Source organism: Glycine max, chromosome 7 (genome assembly GCF_000004515.6).
Source record: "Glycine max cultivar Williams 82 chromosome 7, Glycine_max_v4.0, whole genome shotgun sequence".
In the NCBI taxonomy this organism is placed as follows: domain Eukaryota; kingdom Viridiplantae; phylum Streptophyta; class Magnoliopsida; order Fabales; family Fabaceae; genus Glycine; species Glycine max.
The window spans coordinates 43,261,429-43,276,667 of record NC_038243.2 but is presented as its reverse complement, the minus strand read 5'-3'; the positions used below and the strand labels follow the sequence as shown (position 1 = coordinate 43,276,667).

At 31.3% G+C, this 15,239-nt stretch overlaps 2 protein-coding genes across 4 annotated transcripts; one reads left to right on the top strand and one right to left on the bottom strand.

Moving 5' to 3' along the window:
* Nucleotides 1–5,033: 5,033 nt before the first annotated feature.
* LOC100794670 (vesicle-associated protein 2-2-like) lies at nt 5,034–8,282 on the top strand. Of its 3 annotated transcripts, NM_001252944.3 has the most exons (9): nt 5,034–5,177; nt 5,248–5,342; nt 5,432–5,502; nt 5,604–5,685; nt 5,787–5,902; nt 6,400–6,582; nt 6,884–7,078; nt 7,585–7,662; nt 7,931–8,282. In NM_001252944.3, the coding sequence occupies exons 2-9, from the start codon at nt 5,294–5,296 to the stop codon at nt 8,042–8,044; spliced, it is 888 nt and encodes a 295-aa protein (NP_001239873.1). In that variant the 5' UTR covers nt 5,034–5,177; nt 5,248–5,293; the 3' UTR covers nt 8,045–8,282. The 3 variants fall into 3 exon arrangements, with proteins under 3 accessions (NP_001239873.1, NP_001349857.1, XP_006582919.1); NM_001362928.1 differs by having other exon boundaries at nt 5,118–5,342; nt 6,884–7,054; XM_006582856.4 differs by having other exon boundaries at nt 5,123–5,342; nt 7,931–8,243.
* A 2,009-nt stretch (nt 8,283–10,291) lies between these two features.
* LOC100814738 (sodium/hydrogen exchanger 2) lies at nt 10,292–14,657 on the bottom strand. Its single transcript, XM_006583979.4, has 14 exons — nt 14,242–14,657; nt 14,041–14,159; nt 13,704–13,801; nt 13,522–13,581; nt 13,367–13,413; nt 13,084–13,278; nt 12,917–12,972; nt 12,740–12,806; nt 12,562–12,662; nt 12,371–12,472; nt 12,143–12,281; nt 11,988–12,050; nt 11,484–11,567; nt 10,292–10,982 (listed from the first exon to the last, which is right to left on the bottom strand). The coding sequence occupies exons 1-14, from the start codon at nt 14,422–14,424 to the stop codon at nt 10,677–10,679; spliced, it is 1,620 nt and encodes a 539-aa protein (XP_006584042.1). The 5' UTR covers nt 14,425–14,657; the 3' UTR covers nt 10,292–10,676.
* Between the last annotated feature and the right edge of the window lie 582 nt (nt 14,658–15,239).

Below are 15,239 nucleotides of genomic sequence, written 5' to 3'. Positions count from 1 at the left end.
TCTAAATATAATTTTCAAAACAAAACATATTTAATAAAAATGAAACAAATAATTTTTAATTAAACTTCAAAACAGTTTTATATTTATTTTCAAAACCAATAAAAAATTGATAGTTTTGTTTCTAGTTTTTAAAAGATACATTATACATTTAACAATAATTTTTCTTGTTTTATTATCACCACTAATATTATTGTTGTTAGTATCATTACCATCACACCAACATCACCACAAATATTCTCTACTATCAACACTAACATCATTATTATTATTGTTATTATTATCATGGTTATACAAAAACCCATTAAACTAGTTTTAATAGAATAGAAAAGTTTTATAATAGATTGTTTTGAAATTGAAAAATAGAGAAAAAATAAAACTGAATTTTGAAAACTAAAAACTTATTGCTTTTAAAACATTTGAAACTCACCCGAACAACGGTTAAGGGTTTAGACTTGCATTGCTAGTGAGATTTTGTATTTGTTGTAAGTTGTTGGAAGGTTCAAACTTCAAAAGCCTCAATTGCACCAATGTTGATCACAGGAATGACCATGTATTACAATATAAATTACTTAATAAATCAAAAATATAATTTATACATTTAGAAATATTTAATTATAATATAATTTATATATTTAGAAATATTCATTTATTATAAATTTGAGTCGTATAAAATAAAGTTTATTTTACACAATAGATAAGTTAAAGTACAAGTTATTCATTATATATCTCAAACCTAAGTTATATATTTAGACATATTTTTTATACATTATAATTTATATATTGGAAAATATTTATTTATTGATTATGTATAAATAAAAATATATTATATGTAATATAGAGATTAAAATACTAATTTATATAGTATAAATTTTGCTCTCAGAATTTACAATTTCTAGATGTGTCACAGGATCCCACACCCAAAATTTAATTCAAAAGTAATTTTTTTCCTACTTGCAAATTCAACTCTGCACTGTACAAAATTGATTTTGAGAATAAACCAAAATTTGTTAAACACGATTTACGGCTAAACGCCCATTTGGGAGCATTTTTATTTTCAAATTTATTAGTTAGGAGTAAATTTTACTTCCTAATACTAAATTTGAAAGAAAAAAAATTGCCCCAAATGATGGAGGTTTGGCTCGCGATTTACACCTTTCGAATATGATTTTGGTTGCTGAAAACGTGACTTGCCAGCAAATCAAACAGGCTACCCGTATATATTGGGATTGGGTAACAACTAGAACGATATCAAACTCTGTAAATGAGTCGTAATTGAACGAAAGCAAAAACACATCTACACTCGTGTTTGCACAGCTACTGATTTCAGATAAATGCTTCAAGGAGGAAAAAAATACCATCCATGTTCTTGAGAATTTTTCTTGTATGCTTGAGGATCGATGAAGAAAACTTTAAATTTCTGTATTATTAGATCCAAGTAAGGAGCTCCTTAATCCGGGACAAAAAGTTTAAACATATATTAGATCTAATGCACATATTTTAATTCCTTAACCCATGACAAAAATATATAAACATATACTTAAAATTACATTAGCTGACATTTAATGTAATTTTCATTTAATAGTAAACGAAAGAGGCTGCTGGTTTTACATGAATAAAACTAGAGTACAGTAATCCTAGAGGAGTTCAGAAAGGATCTAGCATTTACTTGAAGAGCAATCAAACAGAAATATCAAAAACCAAATATAAATTTAAAATCGATTCCCTCTGATCAAAATATTTTATTTTTTTGTATCTTTTACTGTTCCATTAACGAATGATCCTGATATAATTTGCAACAAGCTTCTAATGAATTAAATATTTTAAGTGACATACTAAATTCAGTAAATTGCAGAAAAAAAATTGACATACTAAATTAGTTGTTATTAAAAATACAAGTATCAATCAATTTGGTCTTTAACAATATAAAAATATATTGCTGTAAATAAACCAATACTGTATAAAAATATTATTTTAGTACTTAATTAACAATTACTAAATGGCGATTGGTTTTATTTTATTTTTTCTTTTGGGTGACATATGGAAGGATTGTTTTAATTTCTAATATTACTAAACAAAAATGTTTTTTTATTAAAAACAGCAACAATATTTGAGTACTTAATTAAAATTACAATAATAAAAACCAAAATGATCAATATTTAAAATTTTAATTAGGTTACCATAACCAGACAGATAGATAGCAGGCAGGTGGCCATTAATTTGGTGTACCTATTTATCTGACATATCTCTATCCTTAACGCAACACCTGTATTTCAAATTAAGATATAAATAAATAGTAGTTGCCAACTGCCATTCTCCGTTTTACGGCATTTTTTTTTAATAAAAAAATTACTATGTTCTGTATGTTTGGTTCATTTTAAGTTTTGAACTGTCTATAATTATTTGAACTGTTTGCTCAACTGTAGGAATCCGAGAATTACGTGACATCCCCAGAAGTTCAAATTCGTATTCTCATTTTCACAAGTTGAAATTTCGTACTCTTTCAAACCTAATATGTTATTCGGTTGTTTCTCCGCATGAACACAGAACACACAACCCCTTCTCTTAATCTATTCTGAATAAAGAAATGATAAGAAACTTATGCTTGTTGACGAAACAACTTTTGTTGGAGCAAGTATGGCCTTTGTTTACACTTAGTAATAAGATGTTATCTTTCGAGAGAATTGAAATGAAGTATAATTGAACATGAAAAAAAAATGAGTTTTTTGGTTATTCAATCGATTAGCTGTCATGTTGTACACAAAATTACAAATCGAATAAACAAAAAGCAACGAAACATCTAGCTTGTGTCCCCTGCTTTATTGTTCATGATTTAATTAACCCTGCCTTTTTTTATTTTCTCCGTTTCTAATTTTCTACTACATCGTTATATTAGTCCCCACCATTTTCAATCAACGAAAGAAAAGGAGGAAAAGGGTGATTACTTTTTAAATGCCGTTTTTTTTTTTCATTCCATTATCACTTCTCTTCCCTTGTCAAATTCTTGTTGTTTGGATTCTTAAGAAGAAAAAATGAGAAAAAATATTTTTGTTTGACTTTACAAAATAAGGGTTCATTTTATTTTAAACTACGAAAATGGATAAAGTTTGAAAAATTTACATAAATAAGGAAGTAAATCCGACTTTACATGAAAAAGTTGTATTTTAAAACATAATTTATAATTTTTTTTAAAATAAATTGATTTTCAATTACAAAATTTGGAAGAAAAAAAAACTAAAATATGTGTAAGTCATGAATTGAATCAGACTTTGAAAAAACAATTTTTTTTCTAAATAAAACAGTTGTGTTTATTAGCATAACTTGAGCTAAAAAGAATAGAAGGTTGTATTAATTACTAAACACAACTTCTCAATATTTTAAAAAATATATAAAACAAAACGTGTTTTAAAACTTGACTTTTCGATAGACATGTTTTAAAACACAATTTATTCATATGTGTAAATTTTCAAAAAATTAACCATTTGATTTTAAAAAAAATTGTCTCCAAATTGTAAAAAAAAAAATATGAGTTTAAATACTCCAAATTGATATATATTATCAAAGTATAAATTTGTATGTTGACAAATGCAATTTGTTTGACATGTAATTTTATTGAGAAATACCTGAAAATGTTTTTTTAAAAACAATTGATATACTAACGTGTAATAATATATAAAAATATTAATATATAGTTTAAAACATTTAACATGGAAGATGGATACTAAATAAAATTTAATTATATATACAAGAAGTTTATATTTAATAGTTATTTAATAAGAAGCTGAGTTCTCATAAAGTAACACAACTAAAGTTCAAATCCCTGTTAACATTGAAAAAGGTACTCAAATGTTTAGTGTCCGAAGCGGTGATCTCATGCCTTTGCGAGGAAATACTAATGAGAAAAAAATATAATACGTAGTGTCAACTGATATCTGTAATATAACCTTTTAAATTAATTGACAATTAATGCTCTCTTTAATATTTTAAAAAATAATTATATGATAACACACTTATTACTGATTAGTATATCCATAAACAATTGCATTGATATAGGATTTTTCTACATAAATGAAGAAAAAAAGAACACGAAAACGGAAAGCTAGACAACTAAAAACTTCGGGGGAAAGAAATCTCCATGTGATCGATGCACTTGAAGTTTGTGGCCGTGTGAATACAGCGGTATGTGCTCTGCATATTGAAGCTGATATAGGAATTTGATATCAACAAAATGATACATCACATGCATGTTATCATAAATTAATATGCATTATTATATTTATATCAAAGATTATATTAATGAAAACAAGACTAATGCTTTTACAACTTTTTATTAATTAGTGTATGGCACTTTTAATGTAAGAACTTTATTTTATTTTTTATTGATTTGTAGTATTAGGCTATTAGGTTAAAGAATAGTTTTAATATATATAAGTAAAGTTCCTTTAAATTGCCCTAAAAAAGTTCCTTTAAAGTGAGTTTATATTTAAAACAAGGATGAATTGTTTCAAAATTTCTAATTATATACAGTACATTACTTGATATCACATCACGAGGAGTATAATTATCATAAATTTGTTACATCGTTTTTTTAAAAGTAATTTGTTAGATAGTTAACATTTAAAGTTCTTTAAGAATAATTTAGTTATTTTTTGGTACACGCAGCATGTTTTCAGAGAAAAGTCTCATACTGAAGATATATTATTACCTGAAACAGTATCAGTATATAAATTATGCATATATTAATGCTAAACTATAGGGGAAAACATTGATCAAACATGAATAACAATTTTATATATAGATATTTATAATATAAAAATTAAAAAAATAATATTATATTTACGTTAGATGTATTAATTAAATTTACCTACTATGAATCAATGATTATGAATACCATTATTTAACCGATGGGTTACAGTATATGGACAAGCATGGTAATATTGATAGGTTTCAAAGAAATTATCACGTAATTAAGAGTAATAAAAGCAATGAGACGAGTGATTAAAGATATAAAGAAGAGAACCAAGTGATTGATGAGTGATTAATGCGCTAAAAAGGTTCAATTTTAGATGAAAATAAGAAATTAAGAAAGGAAAAAGAGCAGGTGGTGAATGGGTACAACTAGAACAGCAGAGTGTGAGGCCCACCAGCGTAACCGACGACGCCAACTATCCCATTCCAAAGTAACAACTCAACTCAATGACACTTCTTCCCTTCTCTTTCATTTTCATTTCGTTCTTCTTCTCCAATTAGGGTTCTATCAAGCCTTTTCCTCTACTCTCCCACTTTGCATTTTCCCATGGCTACCGAGCTTCTTCAAATCGAACCCGCCGAGCTCCGATTCGTCTGTAAGTCACTCTTCTCTCCTTTCTTCTTCTTCTTCTTCTTTTCAATGCCATATTTTGCAATCATGACATCACAATGTGCTCTCTTTCAGTTGAATTGAAGAAACAAAGTTCATGTTTGGTTCAACTTGCCAACACCACCGATCACTTTATTGCTTTTAAGGTACCTTCCTACATTCTCCCATTTCGCTCTTTCCCCTTTCATTTCTATCTAACAACCATAACCAAATGAATCTGAGGCCAATGTCACGACACAACTCGCAGGTAAAAACAACTTCACCCAAAAAATATTGCGTCAGACCCAACATAGGCATCGTCAAGCCCAATGATAAATGTGATTTTACTGGTATTTTTCCGTTACTGTATTCAATAAACATTTTAACGCACGCATATATGTATTTAGTTTCTACATTTTTAGTGTCCTTTATATGTGCGTGTTGGATGCAGTTACTATGCAAGCTCAGCGCATGGCACCGCCTGATATGCTGTGCAAAGACAAATTTCTCATTCAAAGCACAGTTGTCCCGTTTGGAACCACAGAAGATGACATCACCTCTGATATGGTAAGGTCATATTGTTTATGCAAATTGTTTGGTACGCAATCCCTTTCGATGTAGACATCACAAGAGAAATAACAACTAAGAAGAGATGAAAGTGATAGAATTGATGTGATAAGAAATTAGGAAGAGAGAGTGAGAGATGAAGCGTCTCAACCCTCAAATGGAATGACAGATAGGAAATAAAAGAGAAAATATAAAGAAAATTTGATAAATATTATGTATTAAAATTAAATTAAAAAAATAATAAGAAAGAGATAAGAACAAAATCAGATGAATTTGTATGTTCGTAATACGATCACTCAAAAGGTGGTGATACTGTTCTTAGTGTCTATAAACCAGAGTTCATTATTTATCCATTTTCTCCCCGTTTTGAGATGCCTGGGATATGTGAAGGTAAAATATCTAATTCAATAGTCCAACTCCCTTGTTTCTGTTTTTTTCCCTTTAAAATATTTCTTTTTGGTAGGTTGGATAATTTTAAACTTCTTTTCTTTCGACAGTTTTCAAAAGACAGCGGAAAGTATATTGAGGAGAAGAAACTAAGGGTAGTCCTCATCAGTCCGCCATCTTCTCCGGTGTTGCTTCCAGTAAATGGTGATATGAAGCATGATCCATCCAACGAAATTTATGTGCAAAAAGATAGGGTGCCCAGTGGAGTTGAAAACATACCTCCCCCTTGTAAAGTGAGCTCCTCCCCTCTATCATTCCGGTTTCAAACTTCAATCTCTCTCTTTCTCTCAAGTTGCTTTCATATGAAGATACAGTATCTATTTTTTGTGGATATATTTTGTAGACTTGCAGCTGTAGTATACTATGAATAACAATGTTAACTTTGTGTGTGTGTGTGTGTGTGTGTGTCAGCTATCCAGTAGCCACCACCCAAATGTAAATCTGAAACATTTTAATTTTAGTTCAACATGGTGGTAGCATATGATGTTCTGTTCCATTGCTTGATCTGTACCATTTATTATTCCCATGTATCAGGTTTCTGATGAGGTTAAAGGTTTGGAACCAGCCCAGGATATGAAGGAGGATAGAGAAGATGAGGATATTGTCCCAAGACAAGCTGAGAATGTTGGTGACATGAAGCCAGCAAAAGATGATATGCAATTGAATTTAACTAACGAATCTGAGGAATTGAAGTCAAAACTTAGTGTAATGGATTCCAAGCTAAGAGTGGTTAGAGCTCATGAATTTAGATTACACGTTGTCGCAATCATTTTTATGTCAACTTTTCTAGTCATGTCAACTTTGTTATTTAGATTATACTTTGCTGCCAAAATATCTGAAAGTGATTACTCAACTATTTTAAATGGGAATTGATGGAGAAAATAATTATAATGTTTGTTTTCAAGGTATCTAATATTTGATTAACTGAGCATGTTACTAATTTTAAAAAATAAGGCCACGGTAATAATATCATAATACCATTTTGTTTTAGTTCTCATAGAGCCAAAAAAAGAGGAACGTTGTCAAACTCTATCCTCTTCAGTATCATTGACGTTAGCATTTCTTTTTCCTGCATTCTAGTTCCATAAGTTGGCATTCAGTGTAGCATATGAAGATGCTATCCCAGCTTATGGTACATGGAGTTAGTTCCTAAAGTTGCATCTTTTTACCTATTTTTTCTTTAAAAAAAAAAACTTTAATGTTGGAAGCAATCAATATAGTTATAATTTCTGCAGGCTGAGGTAACCATCACGAAGCTGAATGAGGAGAGGCACAGGAACACTCAAGAAAAAGATTTGCTTAAGAAAGAGTTGGTAGGTTTTTGTTATTTTTGTTCCTCTTCCATGCTATTAGTCTAATGGGAAAAAAGATTCTCATTTTCATGCGTTTTCAGTTATGAGGTGTTCTTATTCATATAATCATTTAAAGTTTTCTGATTAATGGTATTGTGATTCTTATTGAATATTTCATCCCTTCTGTCTCTTTAAAGCGATGCAATTAAAGTATTGAGCTATTTATTAGCATTTTATTTAGTGATTGACTACTTTCAATATTTGATATCAATTGTTTCATGTTTTGTAGGAGGTGTTGAAGAGGCAAATCAATACGAAAGGAAGTCAGGCTGGTTTTCCATTTCTGTTTGTTTGCATGGTTGCTCTTATCAGCGTGGCAGTTGGATATTATATTCACCCATAAGGGAGAAAAGTGCGTGTATAGGATAGCAGACGTTCTAAAATCATGGATTTCTCCGTAATGACTAGATAGAGGATGGTTCATTTGTTTATTGTGATGGTTTTACTGGACAGATGTTAATATGTGATGTGGGAAGCTTTGGAATTGCATGTAAAGTGAACTAAGCCTTTCAATAGAAGTGTAATAAGCCAGCATTCTGATATTTTGAGCCCAAATCATTGGCCTGTTCATTAACTTTTCTAGAAATGCTTCCTTTAAAATCCGCCTGAGAGAGACACATCAGTGGAAGAATATTCTTCCAAATACTTTTCTGAATTTTCCTAGTTTCTTTTTTGGTTGATTGAACTTTCTAGTTTCTAATAAAGGAAATCACACGTAAGATGTGTTGCAAAACTAGCAAATAAATTAGCTGGAAGTTAGAATTTAAGAACTGATAAATTAATTGATTGAATTAAGAGTTTGGTAAAATTAGTTGTTAAATTAGTTAATATGTATAATTATATAAAAATATATATTCAATTATTTGGATATTACTTGAAATTCAATGATTATATATATTTTCAAATAATGACTACATTTCATATTTTACTTTATTTCATAAATTTATCATCTTAATTTAGGATAATTTTTTAATTTTATTTACATATTAAAATATTTTTATTAAACAAAATGAGATAATATATATGATTTTACATTATAAAAAATAATATTTTATGAGAGATGGTAAGAGTGAGGGAGAGTTTCAAATATTAGAGGTGCTATATGTTACAAATCCCTCAAGCACGAAATGCACGAACAAATCTTTCTCCGACAGGTACACAGGTTATTTATTTTATGTCACTCACACTACAATACATTTCGATTTTGAATTGGATTTGAAGGAAAAAAACTATTTGATTCAATCATGGTTTTATTAATTTATTATTCAATAGGTTTAATTTAAACTTTTAATCTGATTAAATTTAAAACGGTTTGGATTGAATTGATTTTTGATTTTAATCCTACTTTTAACTTTTTGTAGAAAATACTAAATAAAAGGTAAGATATATGATAAAAAAATTATTTAAACTATCAAATATTATATATATATGTTATTATATAATTAATAATAAAATATTTATGTATTTTAATTCAAATAATTAGTATAAATATCTTTAATTAAATATATTTTTTATAAATAAATATAAGTTATATGATAATTTTATGAATATATAAGAAATAAAAAAAATAAAAAATAAGTGATATTATAAATTTATGAATAAAAATAAATACATATGTATAAGTTTGATTTCTAAAATTTATTCCAAAATCCAATAAACTTTGGTTTTCCAAGTTTTGATCCATTTGATTTTCAGTTTTTTTTTTAATTAGTTTTGTCTGTCCACTGTATTCAATTGGTTCATGAACACTCCTAAATATATACAACAAAACCAATAGAAATCATGTGTTTGTGTTTCTCACACCTGCCTTCCAAGGTGAACATGTCGGTGGGTGGCAGCATCCTTGTTGTCATGAGACTCCCATCTCTCTTGATCGCTGCATAGGTTAGGTATGTGGTGGGAGGATGAAACAGTCCCAAAAAAGGAAAAATTGAGAGAAATAGGCAGAAGGAGAAAAAAATATATATTTTGTTATTCGTGTGAGATGCACGAATTTTACTTTCGTAACATTTAGCATTTTTCTTCAAATATAAGGATGATAAAGGAGAAATTTTGACAAACACTGAAATAAAAATGGAAAAGAAAAAATAAACTAGTAGTTTATTGGTTTGTTAAGTGAAGTATTATTTCAACATTTAATATGGATTTGATGTGCATGCACATTGCTGCCTTATTGTCCGAACAATGAAGGGTACTGATATCCTCTGAAATTTGCGGGCACCACAGCAATTTTTCCTTCTAAAATTATGACATCATGAGTTCAGCAGTGCTTAATTTTGACACACCTTGGTAATTTCTTGCTATGGTGAGCCATGAAGGTGCAAACTACTCGGATACTTTTTTCTTTCTCAAAAGTTATAATGTTTTATCTCTTTCCAGAAGAATATACACCATTGTTGCGGCTAAAGCTATGCACAATTGGCAATCGAGTGACTGTGCATTGATAGCTAGCTAGATCTATCATGTCAAGGGAAACATCGAAAGCTTAATCATGCGTATAATATTGATTGTGCCTTAGTATATGATCGCAAAACAAGTGTAACAAGTTCAAAGCCCACAAAATTATCCTTCAAAAAACTGTAACAATAAATACAATCAAGCAACACAAAAACTATATTAACTGTCAAGACCTTTCCATCCATAACATGTATACACACAAAATTAATTCGAATCACCTGAGCAGCATCAAGTTACAACTTAACACTAAAATGCAAGCAACCCCCTCTCTCTATGTCAGCAAAATCAGGGGGACAAAAAAAGCCCGCGTTGACATCAACATGTGTACATAAATTCTTCCCCTAACATCCTGTCTTATAGTATCATGTGAAGTTGAAATGTTGTAACTATTGACAAAAGTGCACACAACCAAAGCCAAGCCAATTTTACACCACACCAACACCATCCATCACATAATAAGTCTCTCTCTCTCTCTCTCTCTATATATATATATATATATATATATATATATCTTCTAATTAAGTGCAACGCCACTGATGAACACTTTGTTCAAGGGGTGACCCTGGAACGTAGGGTACAAAACCTCGTCCACCAAAGACGGGTCGCATGACAGAATCATCAAACTTGCGCCAATAGTGGTGTACCCCACGAGTAGGGATGCAGCTTAGGAGCATCCTCAAGGTGCTTGGTGGAGGCCCATTTTGACTGCCAAGAAGTGGCACAGTGAATGATTTCGGTGTCGATGGTGGGGACGGCAAGCTCATTACGTGTTTAGAGGATGGAAGCAATAGCCTCACAAGTGGCTTTGTCATCAACCCAAACGCCTGCACATTATTTTCAAAAGCATTATTGGTGGCTTTTTTTACTTTCCCATGTTATGATGAGGGAATCACACGTATCAAACAACCATTTCCTTTACATCATAAGAAAATGACACTTCTCCAAATCCACCAACGAATACTGTTTTTTCATGTCCAGTTAGTGGGGACTCGTATCACACTGGGAAAACATCCTATCACTTGTTGTTTATTTGGGTTCAAGAACATACCAACACTGTCCTCGAGGAGAAATTATTGCATGGTCCTCCACCACCTCATGATTTTGATCAATCTCTATGAGACACGTAGCTGAATTTTATTAATTTCTTTTTGTAAATTGAAAAACTCTACTATGTGTCACGTGGATATCAGCTGAAATATAAATATGCAGTTCCGGACCATGTAATAATTTCTCATCCTCAAGCAACCAGTGGTATAAAATTGAACATTTGGAACATGGCATAATCACTACAAACCGTGCTTATCAATTGAAGATTAGTGTCTAACCAATGTGCTGAAGAGTACAACAGTGATGGTACTAGTGATCATGATGGCATTCTCCCGCAGTTTAGTATGGCCCAGCCTGGTAAACTGCATGTGAAAAAAGCAGTTTATTAGTACTAAAACACTAAGGATGCGTTTGATTTCTATTTTAAAAGCTGCTTAGTTTTGAAAATATAACTAAACAAAGTTGCCTAGCCAGCTAGTAGAGGGTGGTGCAAGACACAAAGAAGAGTGTGGTTGAGGGAGCTGTTGAACAAGATGAAAACAAAAGGAAGTGATGAGAAAACATCTCTCAGCTGTTTTTCTGGTTTTTAAAAGACTTATTTTGGAAGCAATTTTCAAAATTTAATAGATTCTTTTTATGAGAAATTGATTGTCGAATAGTGTGAAAATGTCCTAGAAAACGGTTTTTAAAACTTAAAGGTGACAAGAGAATAAAAAAACGGGCACTAAGAACTCCAGCCATAGAGATGAAGAATTTAAAGCAATGAAGTTTGATTCCTTCACCTGATTGTAAGCAAGTGCGATAGAAACAGCTCCACGCATGAGACCAGCCCACCAAATAGTTACCTGTGAAGCCAAAAATCATCGCAGTAATGTAACACCTCAATTATCAAGAGTTCAAGACCCTGCTGACAAGCAAACTGGAGGAAAACACATACTTGTTGTTTTAACTCAATTTTCTCAGATTGAGAGTTCTTAAGCAAGTTGGATAAGAAGGACAAAGGGAAAACAAATGCAGCTCTTCCCACCAAGATAAGTGCCAACAGCAACGAACTGACCCCAATTGATTTTCTTGGGCTAATAATGAAGACAAATTGTCAAAATGTTAATTTCACACCTAAGAAAGTAGTTTCAAGGCGGTTTAATTTCATCTAAAAATCTCTTACCTTTGACTTACAATTCGCCACTTTTCTATATCTAATGCATCCATCCCCACATAGAGGAAGATAAAGATTTCAGCAATGAATGACAAAGTGGCAAAAACATGCCTGCGGCAGGGAAATTAAAATCAGTTAAGTAGTATCATTAGTAGCTATCTTGTACATGCCTAATGAATGTGTTGAAGAATTTCACGTACTTGGTTGTCACTCTTGAACTCTCTGTCACATTATGCCACGTGTAGTGAGACATAACAATGCCGCAGAAGAAAACAGTCAGAATGGCACTTAAAGAAAATAGCTGTCAAAGAAATAAATCGGTTAGCATGGGAATTATTTACACTAAAAAGGTGGCCAAGTTTCAGAGAAAATTCTTACCTCAGACAGCATATACGAAAGGTATGCCATGAGTACCATGAGAGCAACCTCACGGTCTGTAGAATGCCTGGGATTTGTCGTAAAATGAATAAGGGAATAATAGCTAACAATGTACTGATATATTTCATTGATGTGGTTAAGCATATTGAAAATTAATGGAGCTTAATTAGAATTAACCTTATCAACTTGCCAAAATAGAGCTTCTTAATAATGAATGCACTGAGCAATCCAACCTGAAAAACATTATTAAACCAAAAAAATATGTATATTAGTAATCCCAAGCAAATTGCAAGAACATTAGGAAAGAAGAGGGGACAAAATTAGAAAGTGGCAGGAAAACTTACAAAGATTCCCAGCACAGTGCTTGCAATGAATAAATACAAAAAATTTCCTAATAATTGTAAGGCAGTGGTTAAGTCAATGTGAGAGAGGTCAAAATTCTGAATTGCTTTGAAGAGAACTATGGAGGTAGCATCATTTACTACCCCTTCCCCAAAGACTAGGCTATATAGTAAGGGAGTCTCATCCTGATTAAGAACCTGAAGCATCCACATACTCATCATCATTTTCAGTACAATAAGGGAAAATTAAAACAAAGGTTTGCAGTGTTTCTTTTGACATTTATACCTGCAACGTGCAAACAGAATCTGTTGCTGAAAATATTGCTCCAATTGCTGCATTCAGTTGACTCAGGTAAGTAGATATAGGAGGGAAGAAGGGAATGTTCCAAGTTTGGAGTTAAGTCCAACAAATTACTGTAAAAGAAGGTAATTTAAGCACACCTAGAAAATCTCCAATCTTGAGGGAATCAATGTCCAATTTCTGAAAAAAGTGTATGGCACCTAATCAAAATAAATAAGATTTATAAACAAATTGAAACACAAAGCACTGACTACCAAATATGAATTGTTACTACTTTGTATTTTAATTTATAAAAGAAGCATTAATTGAAGACTTCAATTACCTAGTGATATGATGCAGAATGATATCAAAGTACCAACTGCACCAAAGAGCATTATAGTCATAAAATTGCGGAAAAATTGTTTCTTCTTCACCTGAAACCTGGAACAGTTAAAGAATAAATTGAAATTGAAGTCAGTATAAGAGAAGCAAGCACAGTCATTAAATTAAATCCATTATGATTGAAGTATCAATTCAGTGAATACAACTTTTGATTTTCCTAAACTGTTGGAATCATTGTTTCTAACAAATCAAAATCATAATGCAACTTAAATTATGCAGTTAAGCATGTAATTGAAAGCTGAATAAGAAAAATAAAAAATTAAGAGAAGTGAACTAACCCGGCATTGAAGATGATGGGTGGAAGAAGGTAAATGAAGAAAAGATCTTCACTGAAAACTAATATATGAGAGCTTTTTCCTCCCGTGGTAAACAATATAAAGACCCCAGTACAGAGACCCTGACAAAGAAAAAATGCTAGCTGCTTCAAATTCATGTTGTTGATGAAAAGGCAAGTAATAGAGATAAAGAAAGTGACTCGCGATGAGAAGGGCAGTGATGGATTCATTGATCCATCGGTTCTCCTCCAACAAATGACCGATGATGATGCAAGCACAGAGAAGAGCAACAAAAAGGTTCATTGAGACGACGGAAGCATGATCAGAGGTCATCATCAATGTGGTTAGTTTATCATACAAATACAATGCTCCCACTCCCACAGCCATAGAAATGAAGAAATGCTTGCAGTAGCACGTGCTCCCCCCACCTATTTTATCTGTCACATTCCAACTACTGTTGCTTGGTTGGGATGGAGAAGGGAGCAGTAAAGTGCTGTGTGTGAGTGGAAAGAGAAAGGTGGGAAGGGTTACATATATATATAAGGAATCGTGTTCATAGTCACTGGCATATATTGTGTGACGAAATGAAAGCGATGATGAAGGTTTGCAATGTAGGGAACACTTAGCTTTTTGGCATGCCAATGCCAGTGGAAGAGTGAGACATATGTTTGCACTTCACCCCTGCCCCACCTCATCATTCTGTCGGATTTTACTTTTTTCGTTACCCTTTCTTTTCTTTTCATCCTTCAAATCTGTTACTATTTTTTCTACATACATGCGATGGGATCTATTATCATCAGTACCGAAAAAATGTATTTTTTTCATGTATGTACTCTTATTTAATTACTGACTAATAAGATAATAATCGTTAAACTTTAATATCATCTTACCATTTGACTCACACACTATTTGCATTTTGCATTAGGCACGATTTGCTTTTAGTTGTATTTTTTCTTCTTTTTTTCCTCACATAACAAGATAGAGAGAAAAGCCTATGGACTACACTTTCTTGGCTACTATGGAATGAAAACTGTTTGTGTGGGACCTGGGTACTTTTTTCTTTCTTCGTGCTTTTCTTCTATTCCAAATTATTACTGAAAACGCATCCATTTTAGCACTTTTAATTATCTTTTATAAATATTGATCAAAGAATATAATTTTTTTATGGAAATAATACTAATAACATACTCTCATTAAATTTT

Bases quoted from the DNA above. Each gene is read 5' to 3' on its own strand.
- LOC100814738 (XM_006583979.4), bottom strand. From the start codon at position 14,424: ATGGCTGTGGGAGTGGGAGCATTGTATTTGTATGATAAACTAACCACA. The intron at 13,279-13,366 runs GTATAAATGTCA...TGGATGCTTCAG, and splicing joins ATTCTGTTTGCACGTTGCAG to GTTCTTAATCAGGATGAGAC. The intron at 12,663-12,739 runs GTAAGAATTTTC...TTTCTTTGACAG, and splicing joins TTTCGTATATGCTGTCTGAG to CTATTTTCTTTAAGTGCCAT.
- LOC100794670 (NM_001252944.3), top strand. From the start codon at position 5,294: ATGGCTACCGAGCTTCTTCAAATCGAACCCGCCGAGCTCCGATTCGTC. The intron at 5,343-5,431 runs GTAAGTCACTCT...GCTCTCTTTCAG, and splicing joins CGCCGAGCTCCGATTCGTCT to TTGAATTGAAGAAACAAAGT. The intron at 5,903-6,399 runs GTAAGGTCATAT...TTCTTTCGACAG, and splicing joins ATGACATCACCTCTGATATG to TTTTCAAAAGACAGCGGAAA.